Raw genomic sequence first — 26,619 nt, 5'->3', positions numbered from 1 at the left:
GGATTTTTCCCCGGAAATGATATCGCAGTAGTCGTGTGTTACTGGTGATAATCCGCTAAGCTTCTTTTCCAATAGAGATGTGCTGAGTAACTGAGGATTTATGGGATTTTCAATAAATACAGGTATGCGTTCATTTTCCTATTTCAATGTGGAGAAAGGCAAGCTTTTTAAAGACATCATACTTTTTAAGGATATTTACCTAAAATTAAAGTACGAAAATTTGACCTCATTTTTTTATCCTACTTCTCTCATTTTCCTTAATATTCTGCCAGTTCTATCAAAGTACATTTTCCGTGTATATCCTATATTAGTCTATAGCGTTGAATTGACGTAACTAAATTGTTCGGGCGATAATTTGATAGGCACGTGTCAAACGGTGTGTGAGGCTAGTGGTTTATTGGATTAATATACACGTTGTGATATTAATACTCTTATTCGAATATTTTCTTCTAGTCAAAGAACAAAGATATTTCGTAGGTAGCAAATTATTTGAGATAATTAATTATACGTATAATACGGAAGCTTTTGTTATTTATTAACAACAAAAGTGGAAAAGATAAATGTGTAAAAATAATGATCGATATTACGAACCGTTTCATTTTTTAATCAGTTTCATACTCTTTTTTCACAAAAAGATCAAATAATTAATTAATTAATTAATATTATTCAGGACAGTATTACACAAATCGACCTAGCTCCACAGAAAACTAAGTAAGGCTTGTGTTGGCGACGATTTATATAATAGATAGATACATAACTATCGATAAATACTCAAATACATAATATAACACATCCATAGCTCAGGAACCAATTGCTGTGATGAACACACATATAAATGCCCTTACTAGGACTTGAACCCGGGACCTCCTACTTCGCAGGCAAGGTCACTACCGACTAGGCTAGTAGGCCGTGCTTTAATAAACTTATCAATTTCTTCAAATGTAAATATTTTAAGATCTCACAAAGCATTCTTAAAATATCAAACCCAAGTAAAAGTTTTCATCAATATCTAACACGCACAATCCCGCAGACTTCATAAAAATCAATAGACCCAGCTAAACTTAACCCGTATACTGCCTCGGAAACAATCGTCGTGTCGAAGAGGGCACACGTCGCCGTCCTAAACCACGACTTGCCCATCGCTGTCAACCTTAAAACCAAAAGGGCCAATAAAATCCAAAACACCCGGCGGGCCATCTGCCAGCATTCCGGTTTTTATTTTCAATACCATTGCGCCGTAGTGATGTGACAACGTGACACGTGAAGGCTTTGAAGTGTCACGATGAAGCTTGATGTTTATGTGTTGAGGTGTTGCGCGTATCTGTGGCAATAGGGTTGAGAACGACGTTTACTACTACTTTATTAAGTTGGTGTCATTGTCGTGACAGACAAGCGTTAAGTCTGATTTAATTTTATTGACGTTAATCATGTATTCCCATTTGTCACCGCCCCACTTGACCGCTGCCATATTTGATCCGGAAACAAATGGGAATGGTTTTTATGGAAACACCTATTCCCATCTGTGCCCGGCGGAGAAAAGGGAGTACACCACGTCAAAATAATTAGTTTTGTGATAGTCATGATCTATTTTCCGATAATACTAAACCTACTGTTTTTCCATAAATACGATCATTTATATGATGATAAATTATACAAATTACTCAACAGAATAAAAAAAATACAAAAAAAATACATAAAAAAATAACATAAATGATGTACTTATGATTTTCTCGGTCGAAATAGACTTTCTTCCTCCTCCTCCTTCCTTCTACATCCCTTCCATCCATCTGTCCTTTATTTTCCACAACATTACATTGTTGATTTTATCGACAACCCGCCATCACTACCCGCTCGTCGCCATTCGCCTCACGTTCGCGCTCGCAGCGCCACCGGCGGGTAACGCGTTTTTTATGTGTTTATTCTTATTGTGCGGTGCAAGGATTACGTTTAGTTTTTATAGGCCAGATTAGACCCATCTGGCAGTTAAACGGTTAACGATGTGCGCTTAACATTGTAATCACTAGTTTGGTGCAATAATCGCAAGTTTCCAACTGCCTTTTAAAATAACATTATTTAGAATATATCACGCTTTAATGTTTATGTCAGAAATATAATATTATTCATAAAAAAGAGGAGTATGTTAACAGAGTTAAATGTTTATCCAAACGCACATGTGCCATAGATAGGATAACCTTAATTAAATATTATATCAAGAATTGAATAAGAATCTTATACACGTTGTTACACGTGCGCTTTCTTTTTTAAATCTTTACAATAAGTATTTGGTATATAACGAATTAAAGTTTTTAAGTAAGAAATAGGTACGTATTTAGAGAATACCGTATTACTAGAGTCGGATAAAGTTTGGCAATGTCATAATTACAATCAAATTTCTTTGAAAATATGACGTTTATTTATAATGACTCCCCCTTTCTTATTTAAATTAAATTTAAATATATTCAAATAAAACAAAAGTAAAAATAAATAATGATACAAAATAACGTCCACATTTAACCTACAAAGTATTTATCATCGCCATGCACTCAGTGAAATTAAAATAAAACACAATTACGAGCGGCGACTCTAAACCCATTGCTTAGCATAAATGTCCCATTAGCAACTTTCTACGGGACACTATTTGATTTATGTACTCGCTAAAGCATTACCCTGTGTAATGTTATGAATTTTAATACTCCTTAACACTTAATACAACGTCCCTTTAATATTCATTTTTAAATTACCAGAACAGCCTGAGGCCGAGGGTTTCAATATTTTATTATTTATGAAGTTTTTGTCAAGGATTTCGTTGGTTAATTTTGAGAGGCTTAAGGGATGTAGGCTCTTTCTGCACCTGTTTATACATTAGATATTATGACAATCAATATTGCTAAAAAAATTAACTGGACATTGTGTTGTACTGCAATTATTATTTAAATCGCTCGTCTTAGTTATTCAATGTGTAATTGTGTATAAGCTACCGGTAAAAGCTAAACTAGGTTAACGGACCTCAAAAAAAGAATTTAATACTACATCATAGACATATAAAGTAAAAAAGCGGCCAAGTGCGAGTCGGACTTGCCCATGAAGGGTTCCGTATTTAGGCGATTTATGACGGACGGTGGAAGTTTACATGGTAATGTATATCATATATTTTTTTTAGTTTTATCATTTTCTTATTTTAGAAGTTACAGGGGGGGGGACACACATTTTACCACTTTGGAAGTGTCTCTCGCGCAAACTATTCAGTTTAGAAAAAAATTAGAAACCTCAGTATCATTTTTGAAGACCTATCCATAGATATCCCACACGTATGGGTTTGATGAAAAAAAAATTTTTGAGTTTCAGTTCGAAGTATGGGGAACCCCAAAAATTTATTGTTTTTTTTTTCTATTTTTGTGTGAAAATCTTAATTTTTTTGACAAAAAATAAGGTTCTAAAAATTGAAACTGCCTGTTAGGAATTAGTCGACATCACGTAAGAAAATAACGGAATTAGAAAGGAGAATAACTTCAAAGAATAGATAATTGACATAGTCGCAGCTTTACAAAGTTTTGAAACTAAAGCTGTAACAATGTTCAAAACTTACTGACACATATTTACCCCAATATCCTGAAAAGTTGGATAGTTCGGAGTTTGCATTTAGCCTCCTAAGGCCCAGTGAAAAATCTAAAATTTGCCACTGAAATTGGAACCAGTAGTGTAGGAAATAGAGTTGATTTTGCGTTGTTTGAAAATTGAACGAAACAAAGCAAAAGCGACTCTGTTCGAATTGAATATGGTTTAAATTTCATCGAGCTGAATAAGTACTTTAGGTAGGACCTTGGGCCTTAGGAGGTTAGTCTCGCACGTGAAGCATGGCGAGTACGTGCCTCCCGTCTGATACGGGCACTGACCTAACCTTATTAAACTTAGAAGCAAATCCAAGAAAGCAGGACATTTCTGCTTAGATCTAGTCGATATTTATTGCAAATAGGAACACAATTTTTATAAAACTTTGCCTATTTGGCTTGGTATCGACTTCGAACATATCAGTTGCTAGCGCCTATAAAAGGGATAGTACGTATATTATTTTGTTACACTTGTTAAAAGTTATAAAAAGGTTAATTTGTTTATTCTCTGGTTTTGGTCTGGCCTAGTGGGTAGTGACCCTGCCTGCTAAGCCGATGGTCCTGGGTTCGAATCCCGGTAACGGCATTTATTTGTGTGATGAACACTAATATTTGTTCCGGAGGAGTCATGGATGTTTTCTATGTATATAAGTATGTATTTATCTATATATGTATGTATATCGTCGCCTAGTACCCATAGTACAAGCTTTGCTTAGTTTGGGGCTAGGTTGATCTGTGTAAGATGTCCCCCAATATTTATTTATTTATTTTAAGTTTTTGTGAAGTTAGTTAACCCTTAATCAAACGGCACACTTTATATGAGATTTTTGAAAACTAAGAATGGTTTTTAGGTAATTTTGGTACGTAGATTACGAAAAAATATATTTAAAAAATTTAAGTGGGGGGAAAGGGGGGTTTTGCGGTGGGAAATAATTTCCCGTTATCCGTTATGGAATAGCAAAATTTTGAATAAGTGGGAAATAGTTTCCCATTGTCCGATACTGTTACGAACTTTTTACTAGTTAGTAGCTCCCCCGGCTTTGCTTGGAATTCGAGTATGATTTTTTTACGTTACCTTCAAAAATCAAAGAAAAAAATAAAAGAGAAAAGAAAACTCAGTTTTTTTTTATGTAACAGACAAACAGGCATATATTTTTATATATGGAAACAAATTAAAATTTAGGTGTAGAACAAACACTATTTCCTACTTGATAAAACCTACCAATTTTTTTTTAATCGTAATTTCAGGTACAAACAATGGGAAATAATTTCCGACTTACTAAAACCTTAAAATCTTGGCTAAATCATATCGTTATCACAATTATTTTCAAGCAAAACACAGGGAAAATAAGTCTAGTTTATGATAGTATTCAGTGTACGCACTTACCAGATTTTTTTACGCACTTAAGCTCAAAACACCACAAAATTTGTTGTTATTGCAAAAAAAAATACGACAACTGACATTGACTTTGACATATGGTCACAAATGGCGGCCATTAGAAAAGTGTTGCCATTTTTCAAATTCAAAATGTTACTAAGATTTTAAATCTGTATGGTTAATATCGCTAAGTGCTGCCATTAAAAATATAAAAAATATTTCGTAAATTAGAACGAAGTGGGAAATAATTTCCCGTAATTTGATTAAGGGTTAAAAAGTCAATACGCAATGATATCGTACTATTTTTTTAAGATAGCTTAACGACCACCATATTTTTTTAGGTTTTTCCTAAACAAGTCATCATCATCTTTCATCCATCTTGATAGTTTGTATTACATAGCTGTTTTCAGCTCGTACAAAACTGTGGATTTTGAATGCATTTACGAGTATGTTTCTTTATTGTTCCAAACATACATGCTACATACATGCTACATAAATGAAGTTGGAGCCCTGGAGACTGCGCCAGAAAAGTTGGTTAGGTTAGGTTAGAACTGCGACTCCCACGAAAACGAGCTGTTAAAAGTGCGTTAGGTTAGGTTAGAACTGCAACACCACGTTAACAAAAACTGATATGAATTATTGGGTTGAATTTCCACATGGTCATTCGGCGAAATGAAATTATGACAAACTATTGTTGCGAATTTCGAAACATTCGGCAATTTAAATTCCGTCAAAAAATATTCGGCCTACAAACATTTATGAGTCTTGCAAGTATGCAAAACTTTTCTATGCCATAAGATTTTATGCTTGTAGTACTTTATGCTTAATAGCGAGTTATGCAAAAATAAATTATTATAAATTATATTATGCGAAATGAAACGGATACCGTCTCGATTCGGACATTAACTTTATGCCAAAAGATACTTTGATCAATAAAAATTATGCGTAGAGTACGTATGCGCAACTATCCAGTACCAAGTGAGTTTATGCTAACCGTATGTTATGCCTAAAGTTATTATGCAGAATAGAATTATTACAAAAAAAATATGCCAAAGATAGGTTCCCCCTCGCCGTCATGTACAATTTATCTTAGTTTGACTACCATTTCATAATGTATCTCTCAGTTACTTAAAGGTTATCTGAAAGAGATCCCTTAACGGGATAAGTTCGCTTTTGTACACATTTACTGTATTCTCTCTGTGTTATGTGCTTGTTTTGTGCAATAAAGTGTTTACTACCTACTACTACTACTGCGTTAGTTTGCACTGACCGGGCACGTCCTTGGAAATAAGGTCTGTTTTTCCGCTTCGCCAGCTTTGCCGAGAAATTTCATGGCCAAGCGAAAACTGGAAATAGACGGGAGTTTTCTATAAAGATAAAAGCACAGATTAAATAAATATGTAAGATGTATATATATTTTGTAAAGAGTAATACTTCATTGAAACATAGTACATGAATATATTAGTCCAAATTCTGGCTGAAAAAATATTTAAACCATTTATGGCTTGGCAGTTACAGAATTTATAAGTCAGCACTAAATTAAATAAATTGAACTTTATTCTAATAAATTAAAAATAATTATGAATACCTCACTGTAAAACAAAGACGAAAATTGTGCTTTTAACTTGGTAGTTTTAATATTTTAACAGTTTTGAATGATTCACGGTTTGTCACGATTCATATCCCGGTCGATATAAGTCTAGTTGTAATATTTTATAAAAACAATAACTAAAATGACTTTCTATAGAACTTGCTTTGTAAACAAACCACCATATTAAAATTGTCTCTGAATGTCAATTTACTAGTGACTTTTGTTTAATAGTTAGCAAGTTCCATAGAATGACACTTACCTTAAAACCACAGAACATATTAAAGAGGTTAGAATAGCTATCGCGCACAGTTAGTATCGGAACCGGTGTCGCCGCTCGTTCCTCTCCACATTTACTAACACTCGCGCAACGGTAGTAAAAACTAGCTAGCGCCTTGTGTGCGTGGTGAATGGATACGCCTCCTTTAGACAGATTTGATGTCTGGCTTCTGAATCTGAACGTTATTGTGACGCAAATAGGCATGTTTACTTCATTTTCGGTCAGCGCGGGCGAGTAGCATGCGAGCGTTTGCTCAAAACCCCGCGGCGACACGTACACTGCTCGCATCGCCATTCTAACTTGTTCTGTGCTTAAGAGCCAACAGGAGTGGTAATTTCTCCATACAAACGTACTCGACTGTTTCCTCCGTGGGTTTTGAAGCCAGAGCAATGATTTTTTTAAGGCAGATTAATATTGTCAATATCTGTGTCGGACCGTTTTGATTTTTTTGATATTTTTGTTTTTTAAGGCGCTAGAGCCCTTCAAAAATGGCCAAAATGGCCTAATTGACTATGCCGCAATGAGAGGCGTGGTATTCAAAACTGATATCAATTAGCCAAAAAAGCAAAACGGTCCGACACAGATAATTTCATAATCATTTAGATTTCCAAATTTGGTTACGATTGGTTAAGTTTTGGAGGAGGAAACAGTCGAGTGCGAAACCTCGATATTTGAGATTTTTACGGAGGATTTTTCGCCTTGTCCTTATCGCACAAGTTTTAGGAGCTGCTTCCGTTAGCGAGACGGGTATATATTACCTAATATATATATTACCTAAAATATTTAAATCTCAGCTCCTGTTGGCTCTTAAACCATTCACTGTCAGCGCGAGCTACGCGCCTAGTGGGTCGCTGGCAGTGAATGTGTTAATCAAACACAAATGTTTCCATTAGGAAAGGGATTAGCAGCAGCCACATAAATGATTATTTTTATTTATTTGGTTGTTATTGATCCGACGTCGAAGGTTATTTCTAGACTGACATCTCAAATTAAATTATGTTATCTGGGCTTTACTACGGGAGTGCGACACACGCTTGTGCGAAGTATTGTTAGTGCGACGTATGATTAGGCGATGTACGATTGTACGACATGTCATTTGTGGGAACTATTGTTCGTGCGAAACATTATTAGGCGATGCACGACTATACGATGTGCCGTTTGAGCGAATCATCGTGTTTGCGAAATATAAATCAATAGGTAGGTTAGGTTCGTTAGGTAGCTTCAGATGCCCGAAGGGCAAAGCACCCAGAAATAGGAGCCCCGCGAAGCGGGGCTCCGTCTAGTTAAGTTGTAAAGGAAATGTTTTTTGAGAAGAAACAGTGTAAGTGCTGAGACCATGTTAAAAATAAATTACCCGTAGACCCACAAATACTGTCGTGCACTAGAAGTATTGTCGAGCCGTAATATGTCGCACAATTTAACTTCGATCAAAAATACTGCTGGACTATAGTTTGGTCGAATAGTGATATGTCGCACAATATCACTGCGCAGAATTGCAGTGTCGTTAAAAAAATATGTCGCACAATCGTGCATCGCACACTTGGGGTCGCACTTATGTAATAATCCTTGTTATCTGTGACGTACGAGTGTTAAGGTTGTGGACCTGAATAAATTAGCATGTTTGTTTATTGTATTATTAGTAACATTTCCTCGAAACCAACGTACATGAGCTGGAACTAAATGTAAAATAATAGCATTTTAAGAGATGGAATATTTTACAAGTAATGTTTAGTTATATTGATTTATGAGTAATGTGATGGTAATGATTAGTTTACAAATAAAAACAGTAAACAGTTTACACTAAACAGTTTTTGGTACCAAAATATAAACTAAACCTCAAAACTTACGTACATTGAATGACTGCCCATGATAATTTATTTTCTTACTGCAGCTGATAACGTTAAACGGTTACGATGGAATACATTAGAGAAACGTGAAAATTAGGTTAAGTTATTCGGGTGTTTTGCCAAGTCGCGTCCGTTGCAGCCAAAATTATTATGTACGTGATTTTTCTGTGCTTTAAGCTATGCTTTTAAGGAGTAAAAAAATGTATAGTTGATTTGTGTGCACAATAATACACATTAGCAACAGAAATTTCATTATATAGTGCATACCTAGTTTTAAAGATCTAAGCATTCATACAGACAGACAGACAAACAGCGGGAAGCGACTTTGTTTTATACTATGTAGTAATTCAACATTTTTTTACCGTATAAAATACACTCGTACTTTCTTTCGTTCTTTACCAGATGTCGGTAAATTAAAAAAAGACAGGTTATGCGGCATTAGAAAAGCAGTCTCAAAATGTACAATTAGAATGTGACATTCGGATGTCAAACGCAGGTGCATTACTGCTGCGGTGATGATGCTGTGCTGTAGCCAGGGACGTGTATAAGTGGGGGCGGGGTTTAAATAAATCGTGTATTATGTTAGCGTGTTTTAAGGTTGATTATATTGCCAAAGTCTCGACAGCTCGCCACGGATTTTAAAAGTTAGGCGAAACGCAAAGTTGCCTGCCAACTTATGTTTAGGACACAGTAACAGATTAAAATAAACCCTATTAATTTGAAATTATGACATTAAACTAGCACTTATATATTGGTTATAGCATGTATTGTGTGGTTGTAGCAGCTGACAACCATTTTTAATGGAAAATTAGTACGAATTATAAAACTAAATACTAGTTACTTATGATTGATTCGGATTGCAACTGCAGCAACATTACTGTTTCAAAGTTACTGCTGCTGCGACGTAGAAGCGGGTGCTGTCACTGTCAATGAGATAATGAGTGACGTTATAATCGCGCAGTAATGTAGCACCAACGCCACTGCAGTTCTTATGCTGCAACAGTAATGCAGCTGCAGTAGACATCCGAATGTCACCTTAACCGCTCTGACAACCGGCGTGTTCGTGTCAAACATCAATACATTGAGCCTTCTGTATGTTAGTACCAACTTTTACAAAATGCAGTAGTCTTAACTTACAAAATTTCCAGTAAATTTTAAATCGGGTTAAGGTAAGTGCACCTTTGTTCGTGCCGGGGCGCTATCGCGGGGCACGCGATGGTTGTCTCAGCCGCTTTAGGTCGGGTTAGGCCTTAACTATGGAACTGATAAACAACGCCTGGTCAGGCTTAGCATGTTAACTAAGTGGGCTAGCGGTTGCAACCGATTTTTATTATTTTATTTTAAGCTGATTTATGTATAAAAATAGTTATTTACGATACAAGTGCGGAAAAGAGGAAATTCGAAACGAGTGGCGATAAATTAAAACACGACCGAAGGGAGTGTTTTAAATCGACACGGGTTGCGAATTACCTATTTAAACTTTCGACATACGCACGAAAAGTGCTATTTTACGCACTAGTGCGGGAAAATAGGGCCATATTATGTAAAAGAGTTTAGGTACTTCTATTCTTCTTATTTTACGTATATTTATACCTACAAAAACAATGCAACGAATATGACATAACATTTAATCCTTCATTTAGAAAAAGAAATACACGATTATTTCGCTAACTAAAGCCCAACTTACACCAAAAACCTGAAAAATGTTGTGTATTAAACAATAAATTATATGTAGTTATTAGAGTTGGACCAAGCTAAGTCTGCAGAGAATTTTCAATGATGAATATCAATGACTTTTATGAAAATATGACTTTTAGTCACTTCCACACATTGTCACGTCAACGTTGGGGCACAGTTAGTTTTGTAAAGAATGGTAGAATGGTAGAAACTAAACTATAAATAAAATAAAATAAATTGAAACCAAGTTTTACTAACGGCTGGTTGGCTGACGGCTGGTGTGCTACCATTAACTTGCCTTAATACTTAGGTCATACTGAAAATTCCTGGACTGGCCACTTAGAAAAAATAAGTTTTCTCATATATATCAGAATCCAGAAACTTTCAGTATGACCCATTATGTTAATATTATTATACATCATTCAGAAATAAGAAGGTAAGGAAACGCGATCCTTTCAATAGTGTTCCCGTTCCCATATCAAAACGTATGACAATAACAGAAAACCTCATTTTGTTCAAGTCAAGGTGTACACAAAGGAGTTATTGAATGTGTCACCTTCACAGCACTTCCTGACCCAACACGCCGAAACGCCCACATCACATCGATAGGGGCTATTCATAAGTTACGTCATTTCAAGTGCGGGGTCTGGACATCGGATGATGGTAGCATGACGTAGGAGGAAACAGGGTCATTCGAAGCATGATTTTAGCGGGTGGGGGGGGGATCAAAAATCGTCAAAAACAGATGACGTAATTTATGGAATGTTTATGGAATGCCCCATGCCCCATATCAGAATGTTTGTCGCCCCGAGGTCGATTTGAATTCAACAATTTGATACGGTTTTGATATGACTTGACGATTTGCGCGCATCTCTCGAACGTTTCTCACTTCATTTTGGATCCAATCAGCGTGTTCAGTATGACCTACATATTTACCCAGACATAAAAAAAACATACTGGATGTTATGTATGTTAAGGAAAAATGATATTGGTAATATATTATTTTATTAAAGCCTTCTGTTTGCGGTAGGATACGAGAGGCTTTTCGCAATGTTACGTTTTCCACGATGAAAACATGAATTATTCCCACTCCGAAATTCATTTTATTTATAATACTTGGTGAAAGTCAAAGAGTTTTCATTACTTAACATTTATGAGCCAAGTTAAAAACATTAAAAAATTATGACTCCGTTTTACGTTAAATATCGTGAAAATAGGTTAACTATTTATTCAAGTAATACAGATTTTGGACTAATTGAGTAAAGGCGGGAACACATAGGTATGCCTATAAAATGGAACAGTAGCGCGAATACTAGTTAACGCCATGCGGAAGTGACTAGCGTACAGTAAATATATTTGCCAATTAAACTTGCATGCAATTTGTGTCTCTGCATGTCAGTATTTCCATGACTTATACACATAACTGTAGCTGGCACATTTGCAAGTTTACAAGGGGTACCCAATGATTTATTACTCAAGATAGGTTATAGGCGTTCCAAAATTGAAGCGGCTACCTTGTGACAAATTGGACAAGTTGCCGTTAGTCGCGGCTGGACAAGCGAGAAATGTGCACGTGCTAACGAGCTCCCGCACACCGAAAGAGAAAGAGACGACGAAGAGTATGTCAAAGATGGATTCCACCCAGAGAAAATTAATCAAAAATAACAGATTTCTTCGTAGGCACAGAAATAAATATGGAAGTATTTTTTGTGCTCCTCAAGTATGAGTATAACCTATCTATGGTTATATAATATCATTGGGGGTACCTACGAGTACGTGTAATTTTCACGCTTTTTTGCAAGAAAAAACTGTCGTGATCAATCTAACTATTTTATTACAATACAACTAGCAATTTTCTCTGTGGTATGTACTTGTTTCATGCAACAAAGTGTTTTACCTAGTGGTAAAAGTTTTGCATATTAGAAAATTCTAGGTTAGAAGTAGTCTTCTAACCTAGAATTTTCTAATATGCAAAACTCATTATGGTATAGTTCATTTAAAAACGAGCCATCACGTCACGTGACTCCATTACCACGTTTCCTGCTCTCAAACAACACACGCCGCACTCTACTCATTTCCGAACCACCGTGGCACCTGCCGAGGCGGAAATAAGAAAGCCTTTGCCCGCCCTTCTTATGAAGGGAGCAGAAGAGGCTGGGGCCGCGAAAAGAGCGGTGCCGCACTGCTGCTACTAATATGTGACGTTATCTATGAAAAGGGACCTTAATGTCGATGGCGGGTACGCCATTATTAACGATGCTCCGATATAAATACAATGCCGCGCGACGGTGTGCGGCGTAAGCGCCATCGCCAATAAGGTCACTTTTCCTAGATAATGCCCCATATTATAAATGAGTAATTTTGTATAGATATTTAGATGCGTGGAAATGGTTCACGCAAAACGGCTGCCAATCTCTATTAAATTTGGTACACAGATAGTTTATTATTTGGAAATAATTAAGATACTGTTTATCACAGACCCATACCTCTAAATGCAATGTTGGTTGCAATTTAATATAAGAGTAAAGGTATCATTCGGATTCAGAATTCACCAGCATTACTACTGCAGTAATGCGGCGTGACATTTCTGCCGAGTTCATTCAATCAGAAGACGTTAATTAATATAAATGTATTTAAAAATCCGTGTGCCGTATGCCCGTCCCATTGTTTTAATTACCCTTATTATTTTGCTACATGGATGGAGCACCTTTCTAACTGAGGTCTTCGGTTTCTCTTCATGTCATGACCAAAATTACTGCTGTGCGATCACGCCACTGTGCTCACTAGCGCATTTTTTCTGTTTCTTGTTTTTGTATATCCAAAAATGGTATGTCTTCAGATTTCGTTTGTTAAAATAACATTGGGTTACCACATGCGTTTTGCTTTTGTTCTTAACTTTATCGTAATTGTAATAAGTAATAGTTTATTAAATGTTGGATCGATATGACGACCAGTTATTTTTAACTATGATTGCGTTACCTATGGAATTCAGGAATTCAATAAATCTATGAATGTATCCGTAAACCTCGTCCTTGATGTTTGGCCACAGCCTTACCCGCGAGCAGATTTCGGCGCCCACACGTCAGCGGTGCACCAACTAAATGAAAATGACAGGCATTTCTTTGTGTGCACTCGGTCTTTTGTCTTTTTCTAACGCCTCTCCGATTTCACATTCTCTCGAAAAAGTCTTTGTATTTTCGTAAATATTATAATACCTATACATTGTATCGAAGTATCAAAACATTATGCTTTCTTTGTATGTACGTAGTAGTTATGGGGTTTTAAATGAAATATGTATTTTACTACTTTTATAAAAGTTTTTGTTTGGTTTTTATTGTGACCTGTTTGTTCATAAAAGAAGTCACACACAACTGCTTTATTTATATAAAACTAAATGTAATTTTGCACAGACATTTTTTTACCTGTACCATATATTTACGATCTTGAAAATCATTACCTACGAAGGTGAAATAAAAAGTGGAGTATAGAATGCTATATTATATTAATGTATAGGCTAGTAACTTCCTAGGTAGGACATCAAACAATCATAATATATTATGCCATTATGTATATTGGATATCATGGAAAATAAATTATTGTGATTTTTTACCTACTTATGACTTTATGTTCAAAATTTAACCCGTAGGTAATGTAACTGGGTAACCCGTAGCTGGTCTTGCATGTGAACTATAACATAAGTTTTCCTTCTTATGTAATATGGCCATTTCAACACCAAACGCGCACAGACTATTCAATTCTCACTAAAAGAAAACTCCAATACGAATTTTGTAAAAAGTTTAAAAATCCTTAAAATAAAACGCTCCGTTCGTTTCGTTCAATTTATGTAATATGAAGTAACAGGTATTTGAAGTTGGCGATAACGGCTCCCATTTTGAAATAAAAATAACAGGTAAAAATATTGGAGGTACCTACGTGTACAGAAGCAGTTCCTTTGTTCCTAGTTACCGGCCGGGTGACGCAAAAATACGCTTAGAGGATTGCAATCGTATTGCAGCGAGAGAGCTACATTTTGAAAACAGTTCCAAGTTTGTTACAATTTTATTTTCGATGTTTTGAACGTTCTTTTACATGCGACAAAATCTCAACTTTACTTAGTGGAGGGAGTGTAGAAAATTTGCTCAGGATGTTTTCAGTAAAAAAACTCAAAATGTATTAAGTACTTACTCAACACTGATTTCTTCATGGAACCAATAATTTAAAAAGATTGTTCAGCGCTCCTTATGATTCAAATCTCCCTGTGTTCCCTCTATATATGTGGCCTGTCTGTTTATGATAGGAGTTAATGTCATACCTGTCCCGATAGTGCACCATTACTCGCCAGTTCACACATTGAGTGCCGGGACCCCGCACGGTGGGCGCTCTATTCGTAGTCGCTTTCCTCTACAAAGCGGGAAAATACGGAAACGTTGGCAGTGGATTAATTAATGGCTCAACGTTACCCGAAGCTGTAATTCTGTTTTCAATTATTTCATGGGTCACGGCAGTGTATTTACGGATTATTTGTTCTGAAATCGGCCTCAGTAAAACGACTACTTACTTCATGCGTAATCGTAGATCAAACCTTTTTACTGTCTAAAGGTTACAATCGGATTTCGACTTCAACAGCGACACTACTTCAACACTACTTTTGTAGCATCTAAAACTATTCAGATGACAGATAAATCATCATTATCATCAAGGAGATGGACATTTTCCAGTTGCTGCAACGCTGCAACAGTAACAACGCTGCTGCTAAGTTTGACTGAGCTTTCTAACCAAAACTAATAGTAACGAATACCTTTTTGTATGGCATCGCTAAACCGTGCTATAACAACAAGATAAAACTAAACGTACGTTTCTGACCCTCCTAGATTTAAACTACACTAAAAATTGGAAAACAAACATTTGGCCTTGCCTATTTACAATGCAATTTAACCCACAGAACATTTGATTTTAAACGAAATGCGGTAAATAAAAAAAAACCTCCATCAACTTTTCAAACTTGGACATCACTTTCCGGGCGAAGTTTGGCCAAATTTATTTCAAATGGAGTGAACTAGAACACATGCGGCGAAGCTGTGTCAGCTTGTTTACGCGTTCCTATCGCGGCGATCGCTAGCCCGAGCAGGTTTCCAGTGCATCCTGCTATGTGGAGACGTTATTGTTTTGTCTTTTACTTTGTGCTAGGTGTTGACAAATTTAATGCAATTTGTAATATTTAGTTACTTATACGAAATTCGGCTAAAACCTTTACTTAGAAAAAACATTGCAGCAGTAACGCTGCAACAGCAACTCTGCTACAGTTGTCATCAGAATGTTATCATGCATCGCTATGAGAGTCGACAACTCACAATAGGTATGTTAGGCATCCTTGGTGATTAGATAGTCCCTAAGTAGGTACTCTACTTACAAAAAAGTAACACCATATTCTATGATCCTCATTTTACTTAATTACAAATTAGCAAATAATCAATGTTTTCTTTGAATCTGGTGTTTTGCAAACTTAATTTACAGAAAGAAACTCAAATTCGTAACTACGAGAATTCAGGGTATGAGTTTCCACATGTTAAAATGAAAAAACCGAAAGTTGCAAAAATTTACAAAGCCTTCCATATCAATGCTTTTTACGTCTGCCAAATGAAAATGGAAACGAAATAATGCAAATACCTAAAACCTCACAAGCAAAGGCAGTACAAACAGCTCAAAAACACATAAGTATGTATTAGTTTACTGTGTGTCGGCAGCGTTAATCCCAGATACTGTCATTAACGAGATCGAACGTCGAATGAAATACAGTCTTCTGACTTCCACAAAAACAACTCAAAAACCACATATTCATTTTTTTAATTGTTAATGTTTTTGGATAGTTACTCGTAGCATATTAACTGAACTGACAGTGCCATTCTGGGATTGTCCATATTACAGCAACGAAACGGTCAAGCCGTACTTATAGAGTAGGGCCCGATTCGGATTTTGAAATAGACATCTATTAGATATATCTTTTAGACATCGCCAAGATACGATCACGATATGTTTAAGATCTAACCTGTCAAATTTGATATTTACGCGATTCTGGAGATACTCTTGAACGATTTCCACAAGATGTGGCTTAGAGATCCAATTCACATCTAATAGATATCTAACTCTATCTAACGTAAATGTGACATTGGTTGCTCGAATTGCGCTGCAAAAGAGAACTAGTTGAAATCTAAACTATCGTTATAGTTTAGATTTACACGTACTAGATCCATTCTAGATACGTTTATCTAGAACATAAACGTATCTAGAATGGATCTAGTACGTGTCGTCTCTTGTGAATATCTTGAAGTTCGAATACGGCAGTTAGAGGTTGTAATGTTAGGACTTCCGATTAAAAATCTTGGTACCTGCTATGAGATAATAATAACTTTTTAATGCAAAGCTATAATTATGCGATTGTTAGTTAGTCTTGGCAAAACTTTGGGTGAAATGTTTTTCGTCATTTTAATACATATTACTCACAAAACATGGATTTAGCGTATGCCAAATGACACCAGGAATTAATCAAGTATTAATTAATAGTTAAACCCATGTTATAGTTAAGTAGTTTATAAGTTAATTTTATGTATTGTTTATGACATGTTTTTGTACCTTATTAATAAAATAGCACGTTTATAAGTTAGTTTACCGATGTCAATGACCTTATTTGCTGTATTATGGTACAACATCCGTAAATGCTATGTCCCGGACGTGCACTCACAGTAATTACATTGCCTCACTGAAATAATGCACTTTCCATGGAAGGTCCATTCGGACGCTCGAATGTGTATTCGGCTACCCTATTGTTATCGAAAATGTATTAGTTTATGTACGCTCACTTGCTCTAGAGTTCAAACTTGAATGTGTAAAGGCAACCCACAGATTTGTAATAATTAGGTAATGTATTTTTATTTGTGATTGTGGCCCCTATTCTCAATATTACTTTGCGTTGTTATACAGATCTCAATGGAGTTACTTAGTCATGTTTAAATGGGGATGCCTATTGGAAATTATTGGAATTATTCTATTATTTTGTTTAATTATTGAGTGTATTTCAAACACACATTACACGCTTCGTGGATGAAACATAATACGTTAATTAGCACGTTCCGGGAAGGCACCGATTGTTGTGTGGGCAAACCACCTTAGGGTATGAAAATTAGCAAAAGATTACGACGATGCCACTTTATGTCATGCCCAACCCTTGTTCTACAAAATGATTTAGGCTTTTCCGTTAAGTGGAAACCTATTTATGTGCTACCGTTATTTCTGATTTCCAGCGATATGAACCGCTTGAAAACTATCCGTTAGATTTGCAACTTATCAGATTGTTTTTGAACTATAAGGCCTGAGTGGACGCTCGAGTTGGGCGTGCAGCGGGGCGGGGCGTGCGGCGTGCATGTTAAACAAATAAATGTAAACGTATAGGAGCGGCCTTAGTACACGCTGCTCAAATTACTTGTGTGCCCGACGCCACGCTGCACGCCCCGCCGAACGCTTCGAGCGTCCACTCAGGCCTTACACTAACACTTAGGCCTCACTTATAAATTCATTAATTATCTGAAGGCTAGCCTTGATTCCTTTTCAAGGTCCACGATCACGAGTTAATTCCAGTTTTTGTCCACAGGTCTCGGTGGATTATCAGGCGTGACGAGCGAGGCGCGCCCTGAGCGACCATACTTCGACGACGTGTCGCCGCGGAACGTGACAGCGGTTGTCGGTCAATCGGCCGTGCTGCGGTGCCGCGCTAAGCACATCGGGAATCGGACTGTGAGTACAGTATCATTCATAACTATCGTGAATCTGAAAAATAAAATCAAGCAATCACAGTGACTATACTTCAAGTTGCGACTGTTCCCAGCGAAGCTGCGGTGTCACGCCAAGCATGGAAACCGGTCTGTGCAGCGTATTCCATTAAGTAAGGCACGTATTTAACCGGTCAACTAATTAATCGAATTTAGGTAGATTAAAAAAATAGAAATGGCTACTAAAATTAATAGTTTGGCAACAAAACTAGCCTTGTGTTGTTTTTATGTAAAAATTGCTAAACTACATGCTTAAATTATCAAAATTTCCATAAAAATAAAGTAATAATAAAAATAAATTAGGACATGCTCACCATGTTCACCTAAATCACTCCATCAACCTTAAGCCCTGAAAAGCCTTTCATAAAAAAATGACACGGATAATACCCGCCCTCGCCATATATTATACTGCATCGCGGGACATGTCGAGGGGCCATATATTCCAAGTGTGCGCCATTTATATGCCAACCGCTGGACCGTGCCTGAGGAGGGCTATCGGAGGCCTTCGACATTGAAAAATCGTGTCATACTGCTAAGTGATGGATGGAGTGAGCATTTTGAAGTGTTTTATGCGAGTTTAAAAAGGTTTACGAATGTATGATTGATTAGAAATATACGTGATGTGGTAGTAGGTAACTGGATGTGCTGACGGTGCAAATGGCGACGCAAGATATAATTCACAGTATATTAAGAATGTTTTATAGTTACCACCACTTAAAAGTGTACACCTATACACGTATCTACCTACCTGTGTTTAGTTCGGGACTAAGTGCCAGTTGCACCATCCGCACTTGACACACTGATCAACATCACCCGGCCTCCGCGGCGGTTTACTATGAAAGTTTGGCGAACTCTTTAACGATGACAAACAGTTTGATGCAACCGACCCTAAGTCAAACTATGTAAGACTGTTCGATTTTAAACTAACGCCGCCGTCGAATCTGGCGATGAAAGTCCAACCAAAGTTTTCCAACAGTATTCGTTTCACAACGTGACAAAGCCAAACTCGATACAATCGCAAAGAACTTCAATACATTTCCATTGTTCTAACTAAAATATCGCTTCCTATTTCTTCGAAATTCTAACAATAATCACAGCATCCTATCCTTGCCAACAGCACTAATTATTAGAAGTGTTGAACCGTGATCATGCCTTGCGCCTGCCAAGCACCGTTCTACATATCCACAAACTTACTGGTTCCGGCGCTCGCGAAGCTACTGTCATACAACTGTCTGAAACTTTGTATGTGATGAAGTTAGTTGTTGATTTGGCTGCTCGCACGGATACGTTTGGGCGGCGGCAAGCCAAATTGTCTTTATTGTCGAGTCATTGTTTTTGAATGGCCGTTTCTTCTCATTTGGAATCGGATTTAGTTTCATAATATGCAGTTTGAGAAAAGGTTATCGATTTTATTGATTTGTCGATCGGTTGCCCCTTCTAAACTCTGATGGGAAATGATGGAGAGTCAAAAGATGAAGGTCAATATTACTATCGCTCTTGCAATGGTAATGTAATGATGAAATCACTCAAGTAAAAAATAAGACTATAAGAATTTAATTCGTAGTATACATAGAATTTTTGTTGGTCAAGTTTTGTTGACACCCTGAATAATCAGCAGTACATAGCAATTATCTTTGTAGCAATCTATGATACCATCGTCCGAAACATTAAAGAACCCGACAATTCTTTTCTAAACCTGTCAAAACAAAACCACGCTTCATTAGTAGCAATAGCATCTTTATTTGACCGCAACGCGATTTCTTTGTGCCCTTTGAGAGTGAGACTATAAGCGTTTGAATTATTTTTTTTAATTCGAAGGTTTTGAGAAATTAAAAAATAAATTCTCCTTTGTCGGGCTTTTGTTTTTAGACGTAATTAGTGTGAGCCGCTGCGAGCCGCGTAAGCCTACGTAATTAAGCAAGACGAAGCGTCCGCAGTTTCTTGGGCCCTCTAAAATAATAAAATAAAGTAGCGGCGGACGGCATTTTTTGGGGGCTCTCAAATTAGTCATGTTCTGGATATGCTAATTTTACACCATTTGCTAAAACTACTTGATCTCGTGGACAGAGCGAGGAGGAAAAGCAAAATAAGGAAGACTGACCGCATTTGTTATGTAAAATACATAGCTGTAATTAATTATATACTGATTATATAGAACAAAATGACAGCAGCATCAGTTTGAAAAATATGTGACCCTAAAAAAATATTAAATGAGGAGGAGGACGTTGAAAATTAAATTTGAATACTTCAAATAGTTAAATAAGAAGTCATAAACGTTCGATAATTTTATTTTATTGGAATAGTAATATTTAATTAGAGAAATTAATATTTCAAACAGAAGGTACCTACTGTCATTATAACTTTCAAGCCCAAACAGAAAACTGTCGTTATTGTAGTAAAGAGGTTTTATTAAGCATTCAAATTAGTTCAGAATAAGGCAAGTATTCTATTTAAAATGGAGTATCTGCTTAAATTATTAAAAATGATAAGTGAATAATTCTTGCATATACAAATTCCAAAAATGTAACCTGAAGCTAGGCTTCTTATATTATATTAATGAAAAATAATTCAAGTTAAAGAGCTTTAAATAATTGCGCTTCGTATAATGTTTCGGAGTTTTCTCAGTTTATTTTTCCTTCATCAATATAAATTGACGAGCTCCATTTAACTTGAACCCGACTAATCCCGGCGACTCGATTAAAATTCTCATTCAAAGGTGAATTAAATTTTTCTTAAATTGCTAAGTACAGTAGAATCCGCTTATAATGACATCGAAGGGAAGAGACAAACACGTCATACTAAGCGGATGTCATATAAAGCATAGTTGTACAAATTCTTTTTTTGTTAAGTTTTCCGAACTAATCTCAAATTCCTTTGTGAGAGATGAGTTTTATTAAACTTGTAACAAATATCAACTTGTTACTGAGGATCAAAACTAAAATACCTTACTTGCCACGAACGCACCAAACGTCCTCGCATGGAAAGACGTGGTGACGGCCACGAAAACCAGCCAATATGTCATTATAACCGGACATTATTTCATGGAAATAGGATTTTTAGGTCATAGTAAGCGATTTGTCACTATAAGCGAAGTCATCTTATCCGAATTTGTCACAAAGAATTTTCTATGAAAACCAAACATCGCACAGTAATTACGTCATAGTAAGAGGTTGGTCAGTATAAGCGGAGTCATAATAAAATTAAACGGATTCTACCTAATAATGTCAAAAGAGTACATTATTAACAACGAAAGCAAATAACAAATGGGTGCATTGCACGATACAATTATTATACGCATATTTCATCGCAGTAGATACCTACATTCATTTGCCGAGTTTTTCCCCAACATTAATTAACCTTCATTACAGTTAATTCGCTTCTAAAGTAATTAAAACTGGACCATTTCAAAACAAAAAACACGTTTTACAGTTGAATGTGCAAGCGTGGCTCATAAATAATTCATGCTGTTGGAAAGTGGGAGCACGCGAGTGTTGCAAAATGCACATTTTTATGACGTTTAATACATACTGGTGATTAAACAAACTAATTTCGATGAAACGTTTGATGGTTATAGCTGGGACAATATTATTTAGCGGCTTGTTAAATCCATACTTATAATATTATAAATGCGAATGTGTGTCTGTCTGTCTGTCTGTTACCTCTTCACGCTTAAACCGCTGAACCGATTTAGTTGAAATTTGATATAAAGACACTTTGAGTTCCAGGAAAGGACATAGGTTATCCCAGAACTCACCCCTCAAGGGGGTGAAAAGGGGGGTGGAAATTTGTATGGGGAATCAATAACCGCTAAACCGATTTAGATGAAACTTGGTTTGCGGATAGTTTGAGCTGTTGGGAAGGATATAGAATAGTTTTTATCCCCGAAATCATCCCTTAAGGGTGTAAAAAATGGGGTGGAAATTTATAGAGTAGACCAATGCGGGGATGAAAAGACGGATGAATAAAAAGCAGATTTGTTTGTAAAGTAAGGTACCCAAATTACTTATTCCACGCAGACGAAGTCGCGGGAAACTGCAGAGCGTCGTTAATAATCAGTGATCGGAATAGGCATAGTATATTTACCTACACTTGCTAGAACATAGATAAAAAGTGGAGACTTCCTTACGACAAATTTTTTTTGCGGGACTAAAGTCCCGGGAACTTACAGAATAATTAATATTGTTCTGAATAGTAAAAAAAAACAATGCAAACTGCTTCAATACAATAAATAGGCATAAAATAAAACAACCAATATATAAACGGATTCTTCTATATTTATTTTTAATAAACTCTCTTTATGTACAGAGACTCTTTATTATTATTTATGATTTAAATCGTTACAAGCTTACACGTGTTTATTTATGTAGGTACAGTACGGTAAGTATAATGTATGTAGGTTTAATACATTACACGGCCAAATTATGAACATAGGCAAGTGACTCAAGTCAATAGTCGTGTAGTACCCGTGTAGTTCGTGACCATATAGTTCAGCCTTTATTTTCTTACTTTCGATTATACACACAATGAAAAGGATAAAAATGTTAAATAATAAATACATTATCTTACCTTGAAACTTGGTAGTTTTGCAGTATTCGTGGTGTTTTCAGTATCCAGTAATCGCCAAATCCAATTAAAGCAAAATCGGTGTCCGAGTTCAGGCCGTGTGTAATCAAGTATAGCAGGCGAAATTCCAGTAAACAAGCAAATGTCAAATATCCAAAAAACACAGTATCTAACATTTCCGTACGTACTCGACAAGGAATAGTAAGAAACTGATGTCAACTTTCTATTTAATGCATAAAAAGGGTTGCAGGTAACAGCGATAAGTGAAAACGACATCTGCTTTGTCTTTTAGACGATAACAATGGAAAGTACAATTAACATAGTAGATAGTAATACTGTTATTTCTATCTCATTCACTTAAACCCAGCTGGTATTGGTGTAAAAGAGACGGACAAGTTTGAAATAATATAAATACAATAATGTTATATTATCACTCGTAAACTAGTACAAACTTGTAGTGTTGTGGTTACTATTTAATTTTACGTACATTGGGGATACATTATGAGGTTTTATTTATTTTACTGATTTTTAAATCCGGGAAGTCCCGGATAAAAATGTTATCACAAGGAAGTCTCCACTTCATGACTTTGTTCTACCAAGTGTAGGTAAATATACTCTGCCTATTCCGATCACTGTTAATAATAGCCTAAGCCCCAACTGCCATAAGGTACCTTTATTTACATGTGAACGTCACATATACATCTCTTCAAGATAACTATAATCATTTTAATGAACGTAAACCTCATGCAATAATATTGAACTAACATCAGCGCACTCACTCCTACTTTAAGGTCGTCTCACTACATCTAAACCGATGTGTATCCCGGTACGTAGCAAAAATGACTCATAGACGAAACGACAATGTCGTGATTAGATAGAGCTGACCATCAGTGAACCTTGTCTTTGCAATATGATTACGAATTATCAGTTAACAGTGTAGACTCAGAGGGCCTACCGCAAAAACCGAAATTCGCAAATTGCGGGGATCTTTCTCATAAGAGTATAAACTCCAATGAAGGCGTAATTAGAGCGAAAGAGAAAGATGCCCGCAATTTACGAACTTCGATTTTCGCGGTTATAGCCCTAGTATTCACGGAAATCTCTCCCCAGGTATCGTGGATGCGTAAGCGCGACCTCCACATCCTGACGTCCCACATCTTCACGTACACGGGCGACGCGCGCTTCAGCGTGCTCCACCCTGAGCCCTCCGATGACTGGGACCTCAAGGTGGACTACGTGCAGCCGCGGGACGCAGGCGTCTACGAGTGCCAGATCAACACGGAGCCGAAGATCAATATGGCCGTGTTTTTGACAGTTGAAGGTAATTTTATACAAATCATGAATCTAGTAAAACTAGCATGAGGGTGGGGGGAAATGACCGAACGGATAGTCTTATGTATCTTTCCGTAGGAGTAGCAGCGAAAGCGCTATTTAATTATTGTTTGTACCTTATCAGTCTCACTTTTTTTAAATTCCTCACCGTTGGTTTAGTATGGATTATGGTGGGCAACATATAAACTCGACCAGTCATAGTGTCACGGAGGCACGCGTATACAAACATCAATAGGATCTTAACATCTATGATACAAATACTCGGTACGTTTGAGCGGCATTCTGATTTTAAAATATGTTATTATTTTGATGTTGATACTATGTGACCGCTTGAGTTTATTAGTGCACGCGGTATCTACTGAGAGTCGTTTCAAGCTCGTATCATAACAATATTAAAACTTTAAAAAATTTTAATATCTTAATATCGCTCATTTATTCATAAAAGCTAGTATGTATTTTTTATAAACATACCTATTGATAGTTTAGTCCGATCAAGCCAGCACTTACGAATCCGCTTGTACTCTTGTAATTGAAATACCTACATAAAAATTTTCTTAATTATTATATGACCCACAAATGTTTGTGATCGTTTACCAACGAATAATATGAAACAGAGTGCAGAAGTTGTAAGATTTTGATGTTGTAAGGGCTTATTTAGACCATGCGAGTTTCATTACATTGCGGTTTTAGATCGGTCGGTTGAATTGGACGTAACCAACAGTCTGCAATGTAACTAAAATCGCATGCAAGTTCGCGCACCGTGTAAAGGTGACAGTCCATTTCCAACCGCATGCACTATTGTTCATTTTACTATGGAAATTGACAGTAACAGCGACGCGTTCAGTACCAGTAGTGCAGCTGCGGTCAGAAATGGAATGTTATCCTAAATCAGCCCTAACGCGGGCTCGGTATTTCAGATGGTTATTGGCATGAGTAAGTTACATTAGCTCTGATAAAGCTAAACTTGCGGGTTCAAATAATTATCGTACATGCCGTATTGTTTTTAGTACTTTACTTATTGAACAAAACCAGACAAGTGTTAGTTGGACTCGCCCACCGCTAAGACTAGCCCCAACGCTTAAAAATAAAATTAAGCTTAGTGAATATAACATATTTGTTTTGCAACAAGTACCATTTGTCTGGCGACGTGGCTCGTAATTTACAATTTGGACACAAACGCTGAACATGTAGAACAAAGCTTGGCATTAAACACGAGGATATATTTTTTGCTTAAAAGCTTTTTTTAAAAGCACTTTTAGTTTAAATAACATAAAAGTATACTCGTAACTATGAATTTTTAAACAAAAACTTTCGGGAATTTTATTTCCAATTCTTTTTTCTTCTCTTTTGAAGTCTTTATATTATTTATACTTAATTCATCAACATTTCATTCATGCTTTCATAAATAATTTTCACAGATGATGTATTTCTGTTGCCGCTATAGCAAAAAATACTAAAAACAGAATAAAATAATTATTTTTCTGTGGCTCCCATACAACAAACGTGAATTTTTGCCTTTTTTTGCGTAATGGTACGGAACCTTTCGTGCGTGAGTTGAACTCGCACTTGGCCGATTTTATTTTAAACAAAAAACAAACCTATACCTTAAAACCTATACTTAATCTTAAAATGCTGTGTATTAGTCACACCCTTAATACTTATGAGTGCAAAATTTCATGTGTACTGTGAGAATTCTGAAGTTCTTGAAAATTCCGTTCCCTAAGTCCCTAAAGGTCACCGACCGCAAGGTTCATAATCGCTAAACCAACTAATCTAAAAACCGGTCATGTGCGAGTCGGACTCGCGCACGGAGGGTTCCGCACCATCAACAAAAAATAGAGCAAAACAAGCAAAAAAACGGTCACCCATCCAAGTACTGACCCGCCCGACGTTGCTTAACTTCGGTCGAAAATCACGTTTGTTGTATGGGAGCCCCACTTAAATCTTAATTTTATTCTGTTTTTAGTATTTGGTGTTATAGCGGCAACACAAATATATCCTGTGTGAAAACTTCAACTGTCTAGCTATCACGGTTCGTGAGATACAGCCTGGTGACAGACGGACGGACGGACGGACGGACAGCGGAGTCTTAGTAATAGGGTCCCGTTTTTACCCTTTGGGTACGGAACCCTAAAAACCGTAATAAAATATAAAAACGCCATGTCATTTCTCAATTCTGGGTCTACACAAGGATCCGCTTTGTCCCCAGCTGCCGTCCGATGTGAAAACTGACGAAGATATAATCTCACATTCATCTCTTGTCATATTAAGGGGGCTAATGCTCGTATACAAAGTGAGGGAAATCAGTCTTTGTTAAGCACGTGGAACTCGGCTAGGTTATTTGATTTTGTTGCTTATGAATCGGCGTGTTTTTTTTTATATAAAAGGATTGTTTATTATAAAACACAGTTTGTAATACTTATGAAGTTATTTACTGAAAAATTTACTGTTCCAAAATAAATACTGCCTGGCTATCTGCCTAAAAGTTTAAAAAGTGAAGACCCAGGGCCCGATTCGGATTTT

General features: G+C 36.5%; 1 protein-coding gene across 1 annotated transcript in view; it reads left to right on the top strand.

The window, feature by feature from the left end:
* The window catches only part of LOC134656407 (protein sidekick-1-like), a 269,487-nt gene that overhangs the window by 228,950 nt on the left and 13,918 nt on the right, over nucleotides 1-26,619 (top strand). The window contains exons 3-4 of the mRNA XM_063511934.1: nucleotides 18,024-18,166; nucleotides 23,875-24,085. Of these exons, the coding sequence (XP_063368004.1) occupies nucleotides 18,024-18,166; nucleotides 23,875-24,085 (354 nt within the window). The remainder of the gene's footprint in view (nucleotides 1-18,023; nucleotides 18,167-23,874; nucleotides 24,086-26,619) is intronic.

Source organism: Cydia amplana, chromosome 18 (assembly GCF_948474715.1).
Source record: "Cydia amplana chromosome 18, ilCydAmpl1.1, whole genome shotgun sequence".
Classification (NCBI taxonomy): domain Eukaryota; kingdom Metazoa; phylum Arthropoda; class Insecta; order Lepidoptera; family Tortricidae; genus Cydia; species Cydia amplana.
The sequence above is the reverse complement of the archived record's forward strand: the minus strand, read 5'-3'. Positions and strand labels throughout refer to the sequence as shown.